General features: G+C 39.1%; 1 protein-coding gene across 3 annotated transcripts in view; it reads left to right on the forward strand.

Annotated features, from left to right (window-relative positions):
* Positions 1-1,719: 1,719 nt before the first annotated feature.
* RFX7 (regulatory factor X7) overlaps positions 1,720-19,292 on the forward strand; it is a 134,108-nt gene continuing 116,535 nt past the window's right edge. The window contains exons 1-2 of one of the 3 annotated variants that reach the window (XM_066276175.1): positions 1,720-2,330; positions 2,524-2,689. In XM_066276175.1, coding sequence (XP_066132272.1) covers positions 2,529-2,689 — 161 coding nt within the window. In that variant the 5' untranslated portion in view covers positions 1,720-2,330; positions 2,524-2,528. Of the gene's footprint in view, positions 2,690-19,292 lie in introns of all 3 variants that reach the window. The other 2 variants (XM_066276174.1, XM_066276173.1) reach the window with 2 other exon arrangements.

The raw sequence follows: 19,292 nt of genomic DNA on the forward strand, positions 1-19,292 counted from the left end.
CCAGAATTCAGCTTCTGGCTCTTCCATGTACCAACTGGGTAACTTTATGAATGTTATTTCACTTCTCTAAGCTTCTGTTTCAGCTGCAAAATAGGGAGAATAGTATGTACAATATATAGTTTGGGTAGACTAACGATGATAGCGAATGGAAAGTGCTAGGTCTGGCACGCTGAAAGTGCTCAACAAACATTAGCTATTTTTATTCTTCTTCAAAGCTTCTGTCTAGTGCACAGCATGTCTATCGATTTGGGACAGAAAAATACTATCTTTACATAGGACTCAGGGTACATATGCAAACGAATTCAAACCACCTGTATTTTCCTAAAGTGGCTAAGCTAACAGTAATCTTACCTTATGGAAAAGGGGGCCTGTTTGTGTGAAGCAATCAGTGCAAAGGGTATTCAGGGTGCAAAGGAATCCAACAGGCCTGGAATCTGCATGGTGGAGCTGTTTTTGGACACAGGTGTCCTTCCTCCCTCCCCCAACCCCACCATGTGCAAGCACTCAGGGTGAATCTGGGAATGGAGTCTGAGGGCCAAGCCTGAGGGCACAGTGGTACAAAAGCAAGAGGGTTTTGGGCCAAGGAAGGGAACTGAGCACTCCAAAGGCCAACCAGCCCAAGCTAGATTCCCCACCCACCAGGAGTCTAAAAGGTGCCCCAGCCTCATGGCCCAAAGTCCAAGCACAGCAGGAAACTGGCCAAAGAATCTTGTGAGGTTCAGAGACCTGATAGAAACCATCAAAAAAGTTAAAGCCAAAGGGCTCATAACACCCACAGGCCCAGATAGAGGTCAGTCTGAGAGCTGAGCAGCTGTTCTATTCGGTGCCAGAGGCCTTGGCTGTTGTCTTCTACACCCAGGCAGTTCAGGCCTCCCTGATCAGCCCCACCTAGAAAAGCCCATTTTGATCTTAAAGGGGACTTGCTTGTTTCTGGTAGGGAGCCTTACTCTTAGTGGGCAAAGCTATCTCTTAAGTATGAATGGGGAAAGGGGGGTAGATATCGCGTCCAGGGGTTCAACTGGCTCCAAAGGAAGGCGCTTGTGGTTGGAGCCTGAGCCTCCATGTTGAAAACTACAGGCTTTTCTTTCATAGACAGGCAGGGGCCTTGGCTGCCAGGGACCCTGACAAGCCGCTACTTGAGCTGTGCCTGAGAGCCTGGGTTGGCTTGAGAGCGGCACAGAGGAGGGCGGGCGTTTCTGGAAAGGGGGTGAGGTGGGGAGGTGAGGGGAACAGCATGAGCAAAGGCACGAAGGAAGAATGAATCTGCTGCGCGTTGAGAAAGGCATGGAGACTTCACTGATTGGAGCTGGGAGTTCTTGCAGGGAGATGGAGGCAGCTATGATTGGACAGCTAAAGTGGGGCCAGATTTGGAGGGCTTTGAATGCCCGACTGAGGAGCACTCAACCCAGCTCCTGACTTGCGATTTCCGTTCAAGACTTAATTACCTATAGGGTGGTTAATTCCAACGGGTGTTTTTCTTTGGGGGCTTCTGAAAAGTCAGCTTATGCTTTTACCTGCTTCGATACTCTACCTTTACCCAGGGAGAAAGTAATCCTCACTTGTCAAGGGGAGAGGGAATAATGCCGATTAATTTTACTTTCCTTGCCTTGAAGATACCCCCAGGCCGCCCCCCCATCCCATTTCCACGCCAAATATTAAATTTGGTTCCTCCTCCTCCTGCAAGTCTTCTTTTCTCGCCAGCACCTCCCCCACGTTTTCCTGCTCTCCGCCACCACCTCGGCCAGCTGCCTCCTCACCCCGGCGGCGCGCGTTCCGGGCGCCGCTGGCCCGCGCCCGCCCTCCGCACCGGTGCGCCCCACTCTTAGCCCCTGCGCCCGCGCGGGGTCACCCGCACACACTGGTCCACGCCCCCCCACCCCCGCCCAGCCGAGCGGTAGGTGTTTTGCCGTCTCCGCCGGGCCGCAGTGCGGCTGCGCGCACTGGGCTGCCTCCGGGGCTGGCAGGGCAGCGGCGGCGGCCGCGGCGGCGGCGGCGTGGGGAGTGGCGTGGAGCTGAGCCTGGGGCTGCTGCAGCGCGGGGCTCTCGGGGTAGAAAGCCCTGGGGGCAAGAAAGGAAGGCCAGGTCGTGAAGTCCCTGAGCAGCCATTCTCCTTGGATTTGGGGGACCCTTGTCCCCCCCACCACCTTGTCTTCAGACGCCCCGTCTTCACCCCCCAGCCCCAGCCGCTGATGGGAGGAGGCGGCGGCGGGGGGCTGAGGGGCGCCGCCATGCCTCTCTTGCGGTGAAGCGCCCCGGCCGTGAGGAGCCTCTCAGTCTCCCCGGTGATGTCCCCCAGGCGGCAGGCGAAAGCGACTCACTCGAGCCCTGGGGTAGTAAAGGCCTAGCTTATCCAGCTTCCTTCCTCCTCCTCCTCCTCCACCTCCTCCACCTCCTCCTCCTCCTCCTCCTCCTCCTTTTCCCCTCCCCCCTCCTCCTTTTCTCCCCCTGCGCCCTCCCCACCCCGTCTCTTCCCTCACCCTTCCCCGCGCCCCCATCTTCCCTCCCTTCCTCCCACCCCTCCAGCAGCGATGGCAGAGGAACAACAACAGCCGCCACCACAGCAGCCTGATGCCCATCAGCAGCTTCCCCCCAGCACTCCCAACTCGGGGGTGGCTCTGCCAGCCCTTGTCCCTGGGCTGCCAGGGACAGAGGCCAGCGCGCTGCAACACGAGATCAAGAACTCCATCTGGTAAGAGGATCCACCATCGCTGGGGTAAAAAAGCCCAGGCACATTTCTGCTGCAAAGGAGGTGGGGGGCGGCGGGCGGGGGACCGGAGGAGCAGGCTGATGCCTTCATTGAATGTGGGTATCCAGGGTGGGATGCATGTTTATAGGGCCGCTGGAGGTGTGGGGACTTTGCATCAGCCCTTGGTCTCCATAGCCCGCCCCCCCCCCCTCCCAAGCTTTTAACCCTTTCTCGATTGTGAGTGCAGATAAACAGGTTTTTTGTGGTTTTCACTTGTGTGTAAGAGGAATATGGGTCGAAATTAAGTCGTTTTTGCGTGATGATAGCGTGAATTTGGGACTGAGGAATGTGAAATGTGTTTACTCCTTTTTGTAGTCATACGGGGTGGAAGAAGTGTATTGTGAATTTTTACCAAACAGACATTGTGCGTAGGAATATTAATAGGCAGCACAAAACCTAATGTGTCTCTTTCTTTCAGTTGGTTTAGCTGCTGTTTCTGAATGTTTTTGCCTTTAGTCTGAGATTAAATTTCTCTTTCAGGGAGTTTATTCTTTGCATTGATTGTGAAGAAAGGGCTTCTTTAGTATAAGCTATTTTACGGTGGTAGTATAAGCTGTAAAGTGATTTTTTCTTAATTTAAGAAGGTATCTTTAATTTAAAATAAATGCCTCACCATTTTGTGTCTTTTTTAGAAACCATAGATGAAATATCTTTTGCTATCCTTGTACACTCTTGTAGGAGAATGTCCAATATTTGTGCATTAAACTCTGAAAGACTGGTAGCAGTCTTTTAATAATTAAATACAGCGAGTTAAGTCTATCTTTTATAGCCATTGCAAACATTTTTTGAACATGAACTTGCATTCTTTTGGAAGGATTCTTCATTAATTGACATATTTTTTAAAAAGTGTAGTGCTATTTTAAACATGGAGGGCAATATTTGAATTTGGTCTAAGACTACTTTTAATAGAAGTTTAAAATTAGAATTAAATGCGGTATAAAAAAGATCTGATTTTAAAAATGCAATCTCGCGTATCCATTGACTATGACTACTAAAATATCAAAACTCCTTTTATATTGCAATTTAAAAATAAATATATCAGAAAATAAGTGGCATTGGAGTACAATATTTACACATTTAAAAACAGTGACATTTTTAAATACAAAATGAAGGTTTGTTATATATTAATTTCAATCTTTTCCTGGTTAACATCCATATTGTCATGATGCAAATATGAAGTAGGTCAGTGCAGGCTTTAATAGTTTTATACTAATAGTAGTTGGCAGCTGAGTATCTTGCTTTCAGTTTTAATTTTAAAATGATATTTAAATATTTTAAAGACGTTGACAATAGTTATGTTGTGGCAACTTTGAATAGGTCAGAAAAATAGTATTGCGTGTGTGATTGTGTGTGTGAGAGAGAGAGAGAGGGAGAGAAGGCTTTCTTCTTCAGTGGATACCCACACCCCCTTTTTAAAGCTGTTATTTAGAGGAAGCGATGGTTAAGCTCCTGCTTACCAGAAACCATTGTTTTCTCCCCCAGTTAACTTGATGTAATTTAAGTGTCCCTGAAATCATCATCATTTAATTGAATTTAAGCATTTTGGTTTTTACATTCGGGTAAGGGACATCCAAGTTAAAAGGACTAAAACCCTTTAAGAAACATATATTTGAGAAATTGAATTAATAATGTGTATTTTAATTTATTATGAGAACAATAGAGGGAAAGGAACCTTCATTTTATGTTTTAAAAATAAGAGTTTTATAAGCAACTGAAGTGTTTGAATAATAATGATAGAGGGAGTGCTCTTTTTGGTAAACTATGTGTTTTAATTATTCTTTCATTGATAACTTATGTTTACACATTTATTACAACTTACCTGTGCTGACTTTAATGTGAGAAAACTTATCCTTACGTAGAGTTCACTTTAGTTTTTGGTGCTTGCTCTGAAAAAATAATGGGCAACAAATACTTTAATTCCCTCATGTATAATTTTAGTCTTTATTTTAAAATTATAGTGGCACACTAACTGGCATTTAATTTTCAACTTTAGAAACCATATTTGAAAAAATTATTTCTTTATATTATATTTAAAAGTTTTATATATAGAAAAACACTAATGATCATAAATGATATTAGTGGTTATATTTAATGTATAGTCCCATACCCCATGTTCCATAAGATGGATTTATAGTATTCATCAAGTAACTATATAAAATAAAAACATTAAAAAGTGAAGTACTTTCAATACCAACTTGTAAGAAATAGTGTATAGTATATATGTGTGTGTGTGTGTGTGTGTGTGTGTGTTAAATTAAAATCCTTTTTAATAGATAAGATTGCAATTCTTCCGGTATCTCATTTCACATTTCTTGAGGCAACAATGTCCTCTTACCAATTTTTTTTATCACCCGATAATGTTCTGAGACATTATCAGTTTTGTTACTTCCTATATCAATCTTTGGTAACACTACGAATGAGAATGTAAAGATATATTAAACAGAGATGTGGCATTTAAAAATTATTATGTGGGTTTTGCATTTAGGTTGATCGGCGTGGTTTGGATTTGCGGATCACAAACATGTCTGTACTTGTTCTCTCTCCTGTTCTACAAATACAAATATAGTATGTGATGCAGGCCGTTATGCTGGACAATGGCTTATTATCTCAGTTCATAATTATTTATTTTTGTTTGTTAAACCAAAATGCTGTTTGATAAAAGTATGCCCATGATCATTTCAAGCATCAGATGAGTCTTTGAAAAAAAGATTTAAGTATTGAAAGAGAAATTATGGTACTTAATGAGATAAGAAACTATATTTCTTAAGAATTGGAAAGATATATATTTTAAGACAGTTCTAAAAACTAAAGTTACTACTAACTTGCTAGTTAATGTGATATTTGTATAATAGATTTATTAACATCTTCAGCTGAAGTCCAAGTCAACAGGCCTGCGTGTACCTTTTTGACCTTCCTCATTCTCACTTCACAAAGATTCAAATCACTTAACACACCTCTTGCTTGAAAGATTTGTTTGCAGAGGTGTGTTTAATACTGAATATGCTGTAAGAATGTTATATATATTTCAAAACAATAGAATTACAAACAAACTTGTTATTAAAAAAGAAAACTAGTAACCCATGTTGTTTCTGTAAGTGAAGACTTAGTGACAACCGTAAAGTCACAACCTAACTCCGCTGCAAACTTCTTAAATTTACTTTGCACCACTCTTTGGTTACTTAAAAAAAAACCAAAAAAACAAGAAACCAAAGCAAATTTTTCTTTTATCTCCAAATGTCTTCAGTTTGTTTGTTTTTTTTTAAAGAAAATTATATAGCGTTTTAACAAAAAATTTTTTACTAAGTGCTTTTCTTTTCCTTTTTCAAGCAGTTTTACTTGAAACCCTGTTAGACTCAAATTGCTGTGGAAAAAATAGGATAGAAAAAAATCACATTTGCGTCCTCTGATTAGTTATTTTTAAGAATAATCATACCTATATGGATAGGGTTGATTAACATTTTTGCAATTAGGCTGTAACATATAGACTATAAACCTTTTCCTAGAAATTCAAAAGAATTCCTGATAATTTTATTGTAGAAAATGTTTTAATACTGTATTTACTCAACAAACAAATTCAGGGATTCTTAAAAGAACTAGTGATTATTAATTATTATTTTTGTTCATGTAACTCTTTTCAAGTAAGGCCTTGTAAACCATTTCTTAAAATAATCTTACGTGTCATTGTTCTACCTACTTTATGGAAACAGGTAAGTTGCAACAGATAACAGGTAAACTATAGGATTCCTCCGATTCATTATCAGACCTTGGGAGCAGTGCAGGGACTAGAGCTTCTTTATTCAGTCTTGTAAGTCAGACTTCTGCATCTGGTACAGGTCAGATTTACAATTATAATCAAAGTAGAATTACATGTCAACCATTTTGGATGTTATCTGAATTCTAACTTAATCCTAAATTGAGCAATTTAATTTAATTTTATTTCTTAGTTACAATGAGCAAAGTATGGATGATCTTAAGGTTTACATAGTAACTTCATATTAGTCCCAATTTCTATCCCCTCTCCTAGAATTTATTAGTTTTGTCCTTGCTTTCTAGGTCTGGCAGTTTATTAGCTCTGTCTGAGAAACACTTACTGTTCCTTCAACTGCAGTGGGAAACATCTACTTTATTATAAAACTTCTAACTGTAGAGTTTACTTTAACTATAGTCCATAATTTTCATTTTGCTTTAAAAATAGAGACTGACTTGCATATATTTTCCATTAGTTGGTTGACATGTTACTGACCTGAGTTTGGTCTGTCTTACATACCAAGTACACAAAAGACTTGGGGTGCATTTTGCTTTCTATATTGAGGCCAGCTGTGATGGTTGCATCTCAACACTGTTTCTGTCCAGAAAGAAGACAATTTTTTGTTTTTCTCTATGATTTGAAACTGATGAAATTGTTTTCTGTATTGACCAGAAAGGCAAGTTAAGCAATTTCAAGCCCCTTGACTTTCTGGCCTTGTTTAGCTTTGGCAATGGATGTCTGCATATAAATAATTGACCAATTCGCTCTCCCCATTGGGAGTTGTCTTGGATGATGTTATGTACAGAACTGACTTAGTTTCTATATCACTATTAGAGTTTGGTCTTATTTGAGGAAATGAGCTTCATTTACAGTGGTAGAAAAGACAGAAGTATCTCATTTGTTAGGAAACATGCTTTTAATAAAAACTTACATGAAATCACTTTTTATGTTAGAAAAATAATGTTGCACATTAAAATTGTATGCATTAATATGAACATTGATATTTACTGAAATTTGAGCACTCTATGTAAGAACAGTGTGTAAGTACTTACTCACCTGAGTACCTGCTATATGTGAAGTACTATGCTAGAGACTGGCATTTGAGGAATGTCTGTTCACTTGTAACATTAACCTAAGCAGAAATGTGCAATAATGCATCTCTTTTATTCAGTTAGGCCCTAACTGTTAGGGAACCAGGGAAAGAGGTGATGAGTGCCAGAGTGTTAATTGTGGGAAAAGTAGACCTTAGTTTCCTTGTCTAGAAAATGAAAGATTTATATTAGATGACCTTGCAAGTTCCTTTATGATTCTTGGTACTAAACTAATATTGACAGCAATAATAAAGCATACCATAAACACAGTGAAAACTAACAGCATTAACTAATCACGGGCAATCAGCAGAACACTTTCAATGGATGGATTGTTAGGATTTGTCCGTCTTCCCTTGGGTTTTAGCCCTAGAGGAGTATATGAAGGTCTTACTCATTTATTGTTACTTTGCGCAAGAGTTCTGTTATGTGAAATTCAGTCTGCGAATGTTTATTGGGCATGTATTACATTTCAAGTATTCCAAGAGTAGTCATTGATTATACAAAAGGATATTATATATAAGGCTATGCAGTAATCTCTGTTGTTGGGGAGTTGTGAATTGAGAGATATTTTGAAGCAGTGGTGAATGTTGTATTGTACCTTTGCTAATGTAAATAAGAAGGGTGTGTATTCTTTTTAGAGTAATTTATGGTAGGGTTGAGCTTCACAACTTTTCTTCATCTAAGGTAGACATTTTAATGTGTAGCTGTGATAGTGTTCTTGAAGTAAGGAGAACAAGACAAGATGGTAATCCTTATTTCTGACCAAACTAAACCACTTTTATCCAGTGCCTCTTTTTCCATCAGTCTCGCTGTATCTAGTCACTTTCTCTTCTGCTTTCTCAAGCATTGTACAAGTTCAGGTAAAGATGAGTAGCATGGATGGACCAGTAGGAGGAATCTTCTTTCCTGAGCAGTATAACAAACAAGGAACAAGAAGCTCTGAAGCCTTAATGCACTTGGTTGCTGACTATGAGATTAATAGTTAACCCACATGAATAAAAACTAAAACATTTAATTTTTTTTTCTTGAGACATTTACTTTTTTTCTGTTTCATGGCTCTTGTGCCTCCAATTTATAAGAGGAAGTAGAAAACAGTGAGGTTTGGTTAATTATACCCAGTAAGTATCTCTGTCAGGCATCTATTATGGTAGCTCCTATATATACTACAACAAGTTGTGTGGGAGGTGAGGTTTTATATTCGTCATAGAATAAACTGAAAATGTACAGATATTCATTTCTACTTGAATCTCTGCTTGGTTTCTGAATTCAAAGAGGAAGAGGTCAGAGTGACAGATTGCAATCGTTATGTCTTGGAATTTTGGAAGACAAGAATCCATATGGTGTGAAATATCATCCCTCATCAAAAAAATTTTTTTTTACCTGAATCCATTCATAGTCTGGGTTTGGAGAGCAAGGCTTCACATGGCAATGGGAACTCTTACTCCAACACAGTATCAGCAAAGTCACTTGAATGTGAATGCTAAATCTGATTGATTTTAGGGTGTAAGGAAGTGATGGTAGTACATACACCCTAAAATTACCCCCCCTTTCTTTCTGAAATCTGTAATTTTTAGAATTTGAGCTCTATTATAGGTAAAGTATCAGAACTATTAGTTATCTTAGAGGGTATCTGTCCCTAGGGCTATGATGTTACCATTCTTGATATGTAAATTTAAGATACAGACATTTTTCTTCTTGTATTCTTTTATTTTTCTATGACTTACCTACTTTGATCACCTGGTACTGCCAAATAGCCGCAGATGAGAAATAGGGGATTACTGTTTTAAGTGACTACTTTAATACACACAATCCATAACCCGTTTTCTTTGCTTTCATTGTCTTGTTTCTCTAATTATGCCGGTGCTGGTCTTTTTCACCTGCTACCTTAAAAACCTCTTTTTTTTTCTATTGATAGAAGTGTCTGACTTTATGATCCAGCTCATGTGCCACTGCTTCAGTGACACTTTTCCCAGTTTCCAGAGAACAATGACCTGAGTTGTGTAAATTAATTTTTTTCAATAATTTAGATTGGTCTTACCCAAAATGAGTGCATTTCAGTGAATTTTTACTGAATTAATGAAACATTTTCTATATAAACATTTCTAATATGTAAAGTTCATAGGAATTCAGAGACTGAATATGCCTGAAACAAAACAATCACTATATAATAAGTGATTTACAATGACAATATTATATTATGGAGTAGCCATAAAACAACAAAAAGAACAACAACAACAAAAAACCCTGCCGTCGTTTTTGCAATATATATGAAATTTTTAAAAATTTAATTGCATGAGTGTCACTTTAGTGACACCTGGCTTGGAGTAAAGTTGGTGCTTCTGGGGGCTTGGGAAATTTATTTGACCAAGACGCCTTAGTTAGTGTAAGTGAATCACTGCCCTAATTTGATTTCAGTCGTTTAGCTCTATTAAATGCATATTACATATATGCAATGTGATTTAATTGACTGTCAAAGTAGTAAATGCATGATCCCTTTTTCTGAAGGAGGAGATATTAGCAAGGATTATGTGTCCAGATTTTGTAAAACGTTTTAAAGAAGTGAGAAGGTCAAAGGCTAATTCTGAATTTACAGAATATAGTGGTCAAGAAAAACTGAATTCAATACATTTGTATTTTAATGTCTACAATATACAGGCATACAAAGATTAAAAAGGAATAAGATACTTTCTCTACCTTTAAAACAGTCATCCCTTGTGTGGTGGTTGTATGCATCATCAATTCCATCTTAACGAAAGGAAGGTTTCGTTAAATGCATTAATGGTGTAATCAGTGGTATAAGCAAATACAGAATTAGAAAAAAGAGGGATTCAGTGAGAACACTTTATTTTTATTGGCAAAAATAAAGATGGTGGCCTTAATGCAAAATCATGGGGTGGGCTATTGATCCAAATACACTTATCAGTATACTTACTGAGAAGTCTTTATTCCCACTAGCAGGAATGATGCTGAGAATTGTGGGTAACAGTAAGCCTTGTTAGTAATGAGAATAGTTAGAGAAAAATAGCTTAGGACAAAATTTGCCTGACTAAAGAGTGGGGTTTCCACCAATCAATCCTCTCACCTAAATTTTAATATGCAAAGGTAGAAGAAAGAATATAAAATAATAATAATAATAGGGAAGAAAAGGTTGGGGGAGGGTGGCAGCTGAAGCAGAGGACCAGGAGCTGCTCCCAGTAGCAGTCTTAGAAGGGGACTATGCACCCTGAATTGATTCTCAGTGAAGGAACGCCACCTCATGAAGAGGATTAGAATATTTGATGTAGGGTCCGTCGTGTATCTCATTCAGCCCATATCTCCACTCCTGTGCCTTGGCACTTATATCTGTGCTTTCCCATTATCAGAGGCTGTTTATTTTCCCTGTTTGGATTCATCCCCTTCCTTGTATGTATGGAATTGGTTCAAACACATACCCTGTTTCTGTCAGCATCATCTAATTGTTCTTTTCCACTGCCTGCTTTTCCTGTGACTTTATACATGCTTATGACTTCCTTAAAGCAGCAGCCAACAATCTCGGAAAAACAATTTTTGCAGTAAAACAAAGAGTTGACCTCTCTAAATGACCTAATAAGCTCATTCATATTCATAAGAAAAAACTGTCATTGGGTAAATGAATGAAGAACGTAAATACTCATTTTAAAAGATGAACTGTAAACAGTTAACAAATATGCAAAAATCTTTACTGTCAATAATACAAAATAACTAAAGCAGAAAAGTACTATTTTTTGACTACTAAGAAAAAGATTTAAGAGCTATAGTAGCCATTATCCCTTTCCGTCCCCTCCAGTCTCTCAGTTTTTAGCCTGTTTTATGCTATGTAAGCTCATTCATATTTTTGGTGGAATAAGTTTGAACGTACATCTTTACAGTGTTAACTGTGTTTGCACTAAGGTGACAGAAAAATGTGTGCTTTTTTTTCTATAAAGCTACAACTTCCATTTTATTCTCCAAATTTTCTTGAATAAGCTTGTGTTATTTTTTGTTTGGAAAAATGTCCAAAACAAATAAAATAATGCCCTTTGTCTACCCTGCTGCTCTTCCTTTTATTTGACATCTGTCCACCAGCTTACCACCCTCACACTCCACTACATCTACTCTCTGCTCTTGTCCTTTTACACTCTATAATCTTTCTGCTTTTTCTTTCCAAATCAGTGGCTCTTTTTTACTCTTTATCTTTCATTATTTCTCTAACCTTTCTTCTTGTCACTGTGATTCCTTTGTACATTATTATTATTATTATTATTATTATTGAGAGGTGGGAGGCAGACAGACAAGCCAGTCCCCTGCATGCTCCTGGACTGAGATCCACCTTGCAAGTTCCCTACTGGGTGATGCTCTGCCCATCTGGGGCTGCTGCTCCATTGCTAGACAACCAAGCTATTTTAGTGCCCGAGGTGAGGCCATGGAGCCATCCTCAGTGCCTGGGCCAACTTGCTCAAATCATTTGAGCCATAGCTGCAGGAGGAGGGGCAGAAAGAGAGAGAGAGAAAGAAAAGAGAGAGGAGTGGAAAAGCAAATGGTCCCTTCTCCTGTGTACCCTGACTGGGAATCAAACCCGGGACTTCCATACGCCCGGCCCATGCTCTACTGCTGAGTCAACTGGCCAAGACCCCTTTGCACTTTTGAAATCTTCAGTCCTTTTTGAGAGCTGCCATTGTATCAGCTACTCTGCCTGGCATTGGGATTCCATGAACGAGATGCGAAATCCGTTTTCATGGACCTTACCTCTGATTAACATTTTAGTTTTCTTGCTCCCTTCCTCTAGATGTTCTTCAAATTCTTCAATTATAGCTATCCAAACACTTGTTTCTTAGCCATCCATTGTTTTTCTCTTATCACTTCTTTGCTAAAGTCAAGAAATAGACGGGCTGAACAGACAACTCAAACCACATCTACTCATTCATTCACCAGAGTGCAGGGAGCTACCACTGTCATCTTCAACTTGGCATTTCCACAATAACCCTTCTATGCCATGGTGCTTTGCTACTTCAGTTTGTTTTCATTTTGAATTCTACTTTTGGTAGTAGATATCACTTTATTCTCTCAGGCTAGTAATATTGGTTTCATATTTGATTCTTATTACCATGCCAAGTATTTTAACAAGTTTGCATTATCACTCAGGTAGCACCTTATTTTCCTATTTACAGTTCAAGATCATAATTCAGTACTTTACTATATCATTCCTGGATTATTACAACAACATAGCTGCTCTCTGTCCTTGCTCTCTCTTCACCCCTCTGACCCCCATTGAACTATGCTGTATATTGCTGCCAGGATAAGTCTTCTAAAATATCCTTTTTCATGTATACTCCTTAAAAACCTACAGCAATTTCACCTTGCCCACCATGTCATGTCTAAAGATTTCCATCAGGTTTCAGTGGCCTGTGTAGTCTAGCCCCATACAATCGATCCAACCCTATTTCTTGCTGTTAACCATCATTCAACTCCATTTCAGTGCAGCAGGCATTTCTCTGTCTGCCTTATATTTTGTGGTTTGGCTTTCATTCCTGTTTTATATCTTTTGTAGAATCTTTACTTACCTGTCTCCAAGTCTGCTTAATCATGTTTTAACCATTCTTAAAATCATAGCTCAAATATTATACATTGAAACATTCTTTAGCTACTTGAGTCTACATTGGCCTATTTTTTTATCTCATGTATAATGAGTTCTGTACAATTAAACACTTAAACACTTTAAATTTTTATGCTATTTTTTTAAAAAATTATATTTTATTTTTCAGTTAACAGTTGACATACAATATTATATTACTTTTAGGTGTGCACCCAGTGATTAGACGTTATATATCTTACTAAGTGATCATCCTGATAAGTCTCATTCCTATCTGAAACCATACACTTACTAGAATAGTACTGACTATATGCTATACTTTACATCCCTGTGACTGTTCTGTTACTGCCAATTTGTACTGCTTAATCCCTTCACTTTTTTCACCCATCCCCTCACCCCTCTCCCCTCTCCCGTCTGGCAACCATCAAAGTGTTCTCCTTGTCTATGAGTCTGTTTCTGTTTTGCTTGTTTCTTTTGTTTTTTAGATTCAGTTATTGATAGTTATGTATTTATTGCCATTTTATTCATGTTTTTATCTTCTTAAAGAAGGCTCATTAACATTTCCTATAATACTGGTTTGGTGATGATGAACTCCTTTAGCTTTTTCTTGTTTGGGAAGCTCTTTATCTGCCCTCAATTCTGAAAGCTTTGCTAGGTAGAGTAATCTTGGTTGTAGGTCCTTGCTTTTCATCACTTGGAATATTTCTTGCCATTCCTTTCTGACATGTGAACTTTCTGTTGAGAAATCAGCTGGCAGTCTTATGGGAGCTCTCTTGTAAATAATTAGCTGCCTTTCTCTTGATGCTTTTGAGTGTCTCTCTTTATCTTGAACCTTTTACATTTTAATTACGATGTCTTGGTGTGGACCTCTTTGGGTTCATCTTGTTTGGGGCCCTCTGTGCTTCCTGGACTTATATGTCTATTTCCTTCCCCAGGTTAGGGAAGTTCTCCACCATCTTTTTTTAAAGGTTTTCATTTTCTTGCTCTCTCTCTTCTCCTTCTGGCACCATCATGATGACAGTGTTGCTACACTTGAAGTTGTCCCAAAAACTCCTTATGCTATCCTCAGTTTTTTGTATTCTTTTTTTCTTTTTGCTGTTCTGACTGGGTGTTTTTATTTTCTTTCCTACATTCCAGATCTCTGATTTGATCCTCTACTTTATCAACTGTACTGTTGCTTCCCTGTAACATACTCTTCATTTCAGTTAGTGTAGTCTTTATTTCTGACAGGTTCATTTTTATGTTTTCTATTTTCCTTTTGTTTTTCAGTCTCTTTTTGAAGTCCTCACTAAGTTCATTGAACATACACTGACAACTATTGTTTTGAACTCTGGATATAGTAGACTGCTTGTTTCCATCTTTTAGTCTTTCTGAATTTTGTTTTGCTTTTACTTGGAACATGTTTCCTTGTCTCCTCGTTTTGGCAGGCTCCCTGTTTTTCTGTGTATCAGGTAGAGCTGCTGTGTCTCCTAGGCTTGGTAGAGTGGACTAATGTGTAGTAGGGTCCCGTGGCACAGCCTCCCCATTCACTTGAGCTGGGCAACACTGGTGTGCCCCCCCCCACCTCTCGTGGGCTGTGTGCACCCCCCTGTTATGTTTGAACCTTGATTGATTTTTGCATGTCAGTAGGAGGAATTTACCTGTCTGCCAACCAGCTGCAAAGACTGTTTGCAACCACTGTGGAGGATCAGCTGTGCGGGGCTCTGGTACCCATTGAGTTTGTCCTTGAGTTTGTCTCTTAGGAAGATGATTAGGTGGTGCTTCATTGTGGTCTGAAGCTGTCCACCAGGTGCACTGGCTCTGAGGCTTCCCGGGAGGTGCAGGCCAAGGTAAGTCAACCGCCTGTGTTCTGCCAGCAGCCACCCAGTATGAGCTACAAAGTGATCTGCAGATGGCTGCAGCTTGTGCTGGGCTTGGAGGTGCTCCAGCGAGGCCAAGCTATGAACCAAGGACGGCTGCCACTAGTACTGGGCCTGGGGCCACTTAGCAAGAGGACAGGGCACTTTGAGGCCAGATACTGCTTGTTTGAGAGAATTTTAGGAAAGTGTGAAGCATGAGCCAAGATAGGCCAATTTTATTGAAAAGCAACTGGAAACAGCTTGGCTGGGCTTGCAAGTTGGTGGGGTGGGTCTCCGGCGGGGCAGTAGTGATAGCAAGGTTGATGAAGACTCAGATATGACCAACATTTTGTTGAGGGAGTGCACAGAAAAGGAACAGTGGCCTCTGCCAGCACTTCTATCTAGGAGGAGCCCAGCTCTTGCCTGGATGCCATAGACACTTCAGTTCCTTCTCATATGTCTATGGTGCTTTTCAAGCTGCTGCCCCAGCCTGTGGGTTTGGGTAAGTCCATGTGAAGGCCCTATGAGAGGAACTGCCTGGGACTTGAGCAGCTTCCTGTCTCACTTAGCCACAATCCTCCCTGGTTTTTACAGCCAGAAGTTATAGGCACTTCTTTTCCTAGCACTGGAATACTGGGTCAGGGAGGGGATGCTTAGTATGGTGCTGGGACTCCTCGCTCCTCAAGTGGGACCTCCACAGCAGAGATATCCCTCCTGATTTTTATCTACCACATGTAGGTGTCGGACCAGCCCATTCCACATTTCCACCCCTCCTACCACTCTCAAAGTGGCTTCTTCTTTATATCCTTAGTTGTAGGACTGCCTTTCAGCTAGATTTTAGGCTGTTCTTAATGATGGTTGTTCTGTACTTTAGTTGTATTTTTTATGTGGTTGTGGGAGGATGTGAATACCACATTTACTTACTCTGCCATCTTGACCAGATGCTTTCCTCTGCTGTTTTAATAAACAAGTTTCTTGAGGCTGGGGCAACACCATTTGCATCTTTTTCTCATCTAGCATTGGTACTAGTGAATACCATTTTTGTCTACTACATTCTTAGAGGCATTTTATTTTTCTACATATTAATGTTTCTATATTTGGTATTTTTAATGTGGCAATTTTCTCCCCAAACAAGTTATTAAACTCATGCTGTATTTTACAGAATAGAGGACTTACAGCAATTTGTTTTTTAAATTGCATTCATGAAACTGAAGTAATTATTTAGAGTTTTAGTTGTGCTAGTCAATTATCTTTCACTCTATATCTAAATTTAAAAATTTTGTATGTCTTTAGTGAGAAAGCCAGCCATTCTGTCCCCCATTTAAAAAATGCTGAGCAGATGACAACTATGTAGTTCAGTAGCCTTTGAATGAGTATATAGTAGCATTTAGTTAGGGTTTTGTGGACTGATCAACTATCTGTGTCCCGTTCTAGTTCCCAAGAGATAAACTTGGGGTTTTGAAGACCCCCCAACCCCACCCCTGCACTTTAACATTGAACTGGAAATAGCTTCTTTTAAGTTTGGTTCTGGTGGAGGGTTTGACCTATTCATTTTAGGAGCCAAGACATAAGGCTTCAGTAACTTGTTGAGTCATGGCTAATGTCTGAAGTCGAATGGCAAAGGAAACCTGTGTGCTAAGAGCAAATAACTGAGGGAAGTGGATTTATCTAGGAATTGAATAGGGAATACTAAAGTAGGAAACCAATTCTGAGGGCCTGAAGTGTTTCAATTAATAAAACAGGCTAGTCGGCTGGGGCTTTCTATGTGACATAGAGCCGTTTTTTGTTTGTTTTTTGGTCTGATAATTCTTTCATAGAAGTCCAACAACTAGATTCTTTTTTTTTTTTTTTAGCTTAAAATTATTTATATGATGCATTACTTGGGAATTTATTGGAATGTAAATTTGAGTGCTCTGCCTCAGATTTACTATAACAGAAACTCTAAAGGTGTGATCAGCAGTCTGTTTTACTAGCCTTCCAAGTGGGTGATTCTGATAGTGAGGTATGAGAACGGCTGGATTCGAGGATGTATCTTCTAATAAATATTAAGCCAAAGTACTTTGTGGCAAAACTTTTGTATTCTTAATTCTTGAGTACTTCAAATAGAGATACTAACTCCTTTATTTTAATTTTCTTGTTAATATATTTCTGTGATGGTGTCATTTACACTGTGTTGTAAAATATTTTTACTAAACTGAGAAATCGTTAGTCTCAGTAATTGTATTTTAAATGAATTGATAATGAATTAAAAAAAACTAAACAGATAGTGCATAGTCATTTTGCACTCAGCCCTGGTCAACAAGACATGCATGCACATGTGCGATTACACACACACACACACACACACACACACACCATACCAGTGATCACATGTGCAAGAATATATGGGATGCACCCAGGAGTCAGCAAGCTTTTTCTGCAAAGGGCCAGATAGTAAGTATGTTTGGCTTTGTAGGACATAGGGTCTCTGTTGCAACTACTTTACTCTGCCATTGTATCAGGAGAGTAGCCAGAGACAATATATAAATGAATGGATGTGGCTGCATTTCTTCCATTGCTGGCAGGATTTGGCCCTTGGGCAGCAGTTTGTGGCCTCCTGTATCCCATTGCTGGGAAGACTACTCAAAGAATACAGATAACAGTTCTCAATCTTCAGTCCCTTTTATTGACAAACAGTGGATGATAGTCACCTGCTTAATATTAATTATCTTGCCATTCTCCACTGGGGAAACCATATTAGAATGCAAACTGAGTGAGAGCTGTATTTCAGGGATACTCTTAACTCAGCTCCCAGTGATGATGATAAAGTTTCTAGTCTGACACGTGAAGAGCTTGGAGGGCCTCACTCCTGCCATCACAAGGAAAGCTGAACAAACTGAAAATCAGCCTGGGACGCTGAGGCCCCAGGTCCAAAACATCTTGATCGCCGGCTTGAGTGTGGGATCATAGACATGACTCCATGGTTGGTGGCTTGAGCAAAGGGTCACTGGCTTGGCTGGAGCTCCCCAATCAAGGCACGTATAAGAAAGCAATCAATAAAAAGATAAGGTGCCACAACTATGAGTTGATGCCTCTCAGCTCTCTCCCTTCCTGTCTCCCCTACCACCTTTCTCTTAAAAAAAAAAAGAGTAGAGAAAAAGGGAATCATATAAAATGCCAAATAAAACCAGAGAAGGCAGAACTACAAGACAAAGGGGAAAAAAAGAAAGGAAAAGGGCAACGAATAATCAGTAGTTACAGATATGGTACATATCTATCCAACTATATTAATAATCACTATAAATGAGAATGTTCTAAATATTCCAATTAAAAAACAAATACTATCAAAATAGATGAAAAAAAGACCCAATTATACCTTGTCTACAAGTATATCATTCACAGATTTTGGTACATACCTTATAATTTATTAGTAACCAATTACTTGTGATATACTTCAGAATCTTTGCTATAACAGTTGCAAGCAAATGGTGAGGTACTGAAATTATAAAGGGCCAAAGGGAAATTGGCCATATTTTATGCCCAGTTTTGTGTATAAACTACTCTATTTCCTCTGTTTAGAATTAATTTTAAAAGTAATTATTTAGTATTTTTAATGTAGATTCTGATTTAAAAAAAAACAGCTCGAATTATTTACATGCTATTAAATTCACCTGTTTTACGTGTTCAAGTCCATGGTCTTTAGTATATTTACAAAGTTATGCAGTCATCACTATAATCTAGTTTTAGAATGTTTTGATTTTTTTTTTTAAAGCAGTTGAAAAGTGAATTATATTGACTGATTGTTTAGAAGTGGAAAAGTTATTTACCATTCCAAAGGTTCAAAGTCAGTAGGAGTATTTGAAGTGGTGTTTTTGTTTTGCATGTTGATGAAACTTAACAATAGGGAAAGGGTGTCTAAAAACTTAAAAGATGAAGTTGTTCTTGGCTGTATTCTTTTTCTCTAAGGCTTGTCTTTATCCTCTGTGGACCAGGCTTTCATTGCTTTAGATGTGACAAAAGCATTCTTCTATTTAGATACTTACTGCTAAAAAACTAAGGATTGCCTTGAGTTTCTTCATAACTGGTGATGGTGTCTTCTTATGGCACACATTATTTTCAGACATTTCTACTTTAGGTATTTGTAATTATAGAGCACAGTGCGAGCTGTCACTTTTCTGTAACATTTTAAAATAGCGAGGTGGTTGTATTTTCTTAAATTTTCTCTTTACAATGGTTGGAAAATTTCTCTGCCAAGCATAAAAACTTAACAAAATAATTACTTAAAACAAAAACAAAAACAAAA

This window comes from Saccopteryx bilineata, chromosome 4 (genome assembly GCF_036850765.1).
Source record: "Saccopteryx bilineata isolate mSacBil1 chromosome 4, mSacBil1_pri_phased_curated, whole genome shotgun sequence".
Classification (NCBI taxonomy): Eukaryota; Metazoa; Chordata; class Mammalia; order Chiroptera; family Emballonuridae; genus Saccopteryx; species Saccopteryx bilineata.